The sequence below is a fragment of the Octopus bimaculoides genome, chromosome 7 (assembly GCF_001194135.2).
Source record: "Octopus bimaculoides isolate UCB-OBI-ISO-001 chromosome 7, ASM119413v2, whole genome shotgun sequence".
NCBI lineage: Eukaryota > Metazoa > Mollusca > Cephalopoda > Octopoda > Octopodidae > Octopus > Octopus bimaculoides.
The window spans coordinates 37,622,668-37,625,352 of NC_068987.1; the positions used below are offsets into that span (position 1 = coordinate 37,622,668).

Consider the following 2,685-nt stretch of genomic DNA (forward strand, 5'->3'; position numbering starts at 1 on the left):
AACCCTATGGTTAGGGTTAGGGTTAGGGTTAGGGTTAGCCTATAATAGAAAGGTTTATTAGCTACTGCCAATATGCTTCAGCCATTTTTTGACAAGGAAATAATAATTTTATCACCGATAGAATTGTTTCAGAATCGTTTGTTTATGTAGTCGGCACTTAATGTATATCGGCTGAATGGACGTCAGTGATTGGTTGAAATATACAGAAATACGACAACTTTAACATGGAATAACTTAAGGATTTTTTTTTTTTTAAGAAGACTAAGAGAAAAAGATGTTTTATATGACACATTCTACCAGTGTTCCAAGTTTCAAAGTGTTTCGTTAAGAAAATACTGTGGCCCCCGTTTTAAAATAGATCCCAGATTGTTATTATTATTATTGTTATTGTTATTATTATTGTTGTTGTTGTTATCATCATTATTATTGTAAATTCCGCCTGACAACTTCCCGGCATTTTCTCTTTCTATAGTTCTTTCGGGATTTACAGGATTTCTTCACACGCTGCATGTATTCTTGGCGCATTTTGCAGCACTTCTCAAAATGGCTAGTGAATCTGGCCGCACATCGACCGATTTTGGGGAAAAGTTTCCCTAAGTATTGTCTTTTATGATAGTCGCTGCTTCTGTATGATGAATTACTGTCGCTGTTCGATAGATGTACATTCATACTGCACGCCAACTTTCGTCGTGCAACCTTCTTGCCCACACGACAACATTTCTGTGTATCAGGTATGAAGCCTCTGCGACTCAACGCATTATCGACATTCCGTTTCCTGTCTGGTGGTTTTGGTCTGGAATGCCGACGTCCTTCGCCCCCTTTTAACGCACCGTCAAGACCGCCGCCGCCAGCACCACGCTGTATGTTCTTAAATGATTTGGAGCGAGTTCGGTTGTGGTAATGATCTCTTGCATGTGTAGGAACATAACCGTACACTGGAAAATAAATGAAGAAAAAATAGAAAAAATGAGTGAGAGAATAAATAAATGCAGAAATAAAAATCGTGGAATGAAATATAATTTATTGGTGAAAACAAGAAAGATGATAGATACAGGTGACAAGAAATACATTCTGGATGGCGTATAAGGGTAAGGAGAGAAAAAGATGAATGGTGGACAGAATAATTGGGACAATAATAAACAATATTGTTTGTATTCTACATGTTTATGTTGTTACTGTTGTTGTTCTTCTTGCTACTTAACTTCAACTTAATTCCAATCACGGCAGTTTTATGATTAAAAATGTTCCACCTGAGCTCATTCCTTATCTAGGAGTGCCATCTTTAAGGCGCTGGTGTTAGAAATAAGGCTGGTGTCCAAGGACTAAAGCTGGTGAAGTGATGTCCTGAAAGTTTTTATGGTTTATATTGGGAACTCTTACAGAAGAATAATTATTTATAAAATAATTATTTCGGAAGCCTAAAATCATCAACATAGTTGACATGACCAACCTATCACGATACATGGTGATGCACTCTTCAATACTGCCTTTTCCAGTTGTTGCAAGTCAGGTGTAACAGATTTCCAGCTCTTTTTCTGGTAAAATTTCGCAAGTATTTTAATATGTCGTTAAGACAGGAATCGGACCATGTCTCAGATGCGTACTGTAGGGATGTGGTGACCCAAGCATCATAACTGCGAGGCTCATAGTCTTCTCAATTCTCAAGTTGATTTCAGAATCTAGGGATCCATCCATGGATACAGCTGCCATGATACCACAAAAGAATCTATGGCATCAAGTCCAATCCCTTTCAAGAATATATCTAGTTTTACACCCGTTTCCCTTGGAACAGATGTAAGCATCACCTACATTTTCTTCAAGCAAATCTAAAAGCAGTATAGGCACTGGGGAACTGGTGCCTCATTTTCTGAATATTTCATACCAAGTGTGACACAAGATCACTCCTATTCGTCCGTGCACTCGCAGAAAATCGATTTACAAACGAAGTCCCTTCGAATAATTTGTTTTGCATCGGTTTCAGGTACTCTTTTTTCACTCTGTTTTTCAAGAAATATAGTGAATAAACCAACTTTTAATAAATTGTATAAGCTGTTACCAGTGATGCTGTCGTTCACCAAGGACGATGTTAATATACCGGCGCAATAACTATCTTGTGATGTACAAAAACACTGCAAAAAGAGAAGTAAGGGATTGTTTGAAAAACCATAACTTAAATGGACTTGGCTGTTCCATAAAAAGATTTCCATAAAACGTGTATTATATTTTGAGTATTGAGGTCGATCTGATGATTAATTAAAGACACTTGAAAAGAAAAAATAAACAATAAAAGTTAACCCGAATATATGCATGTATGTTAGGGGTGGATATTCAGTGTGTGAGTATATATGTGAGCATATGCATGTGTATGTATGTGTATACATATATATATTCACACACGCACACGCACACATGTGTACTCACACACTGAATATCCACCTCTAATATATTTAATAATATACACACACATATATTCATACATATGCATGTATGTGTGTGTGTGTGTGTGTGTGTATTTATATATATTTCACACGCATAGACGCACTAACACTATATTTACTTAAGATTACATGCAATTACAGATCACACTACTAAAATACGGGGCTCACAGATACACAGACACAGACATAGACACACACACACACACACACACACACACACACACACACACACACACACACACACACA

General features: G+C 37.0%; 1 protein-coding gene across 1 annotated transcript in view; it reads right to left on the minus strand.

The window, feature by feature from the left end:
• Positions 1-6: 6 nt before the first annotated feature.
• LOC106874466 (uncharacterized) overlaps positions 7-2,685 on the minus strand; it is a 75,318-nt gene continuing 72,639 nt past the window's right edge. The window contains exon 2 of the mRNA XM_014922204.2: positions 7-935. Coding sequence (XP_014777690.1) covers positions 424-935 — 512 coding nt within the window. The 3' untranslated portion in view covers positions 7-423. The remainder of the gene's footprint in view (positions 936-2,685) is intronic.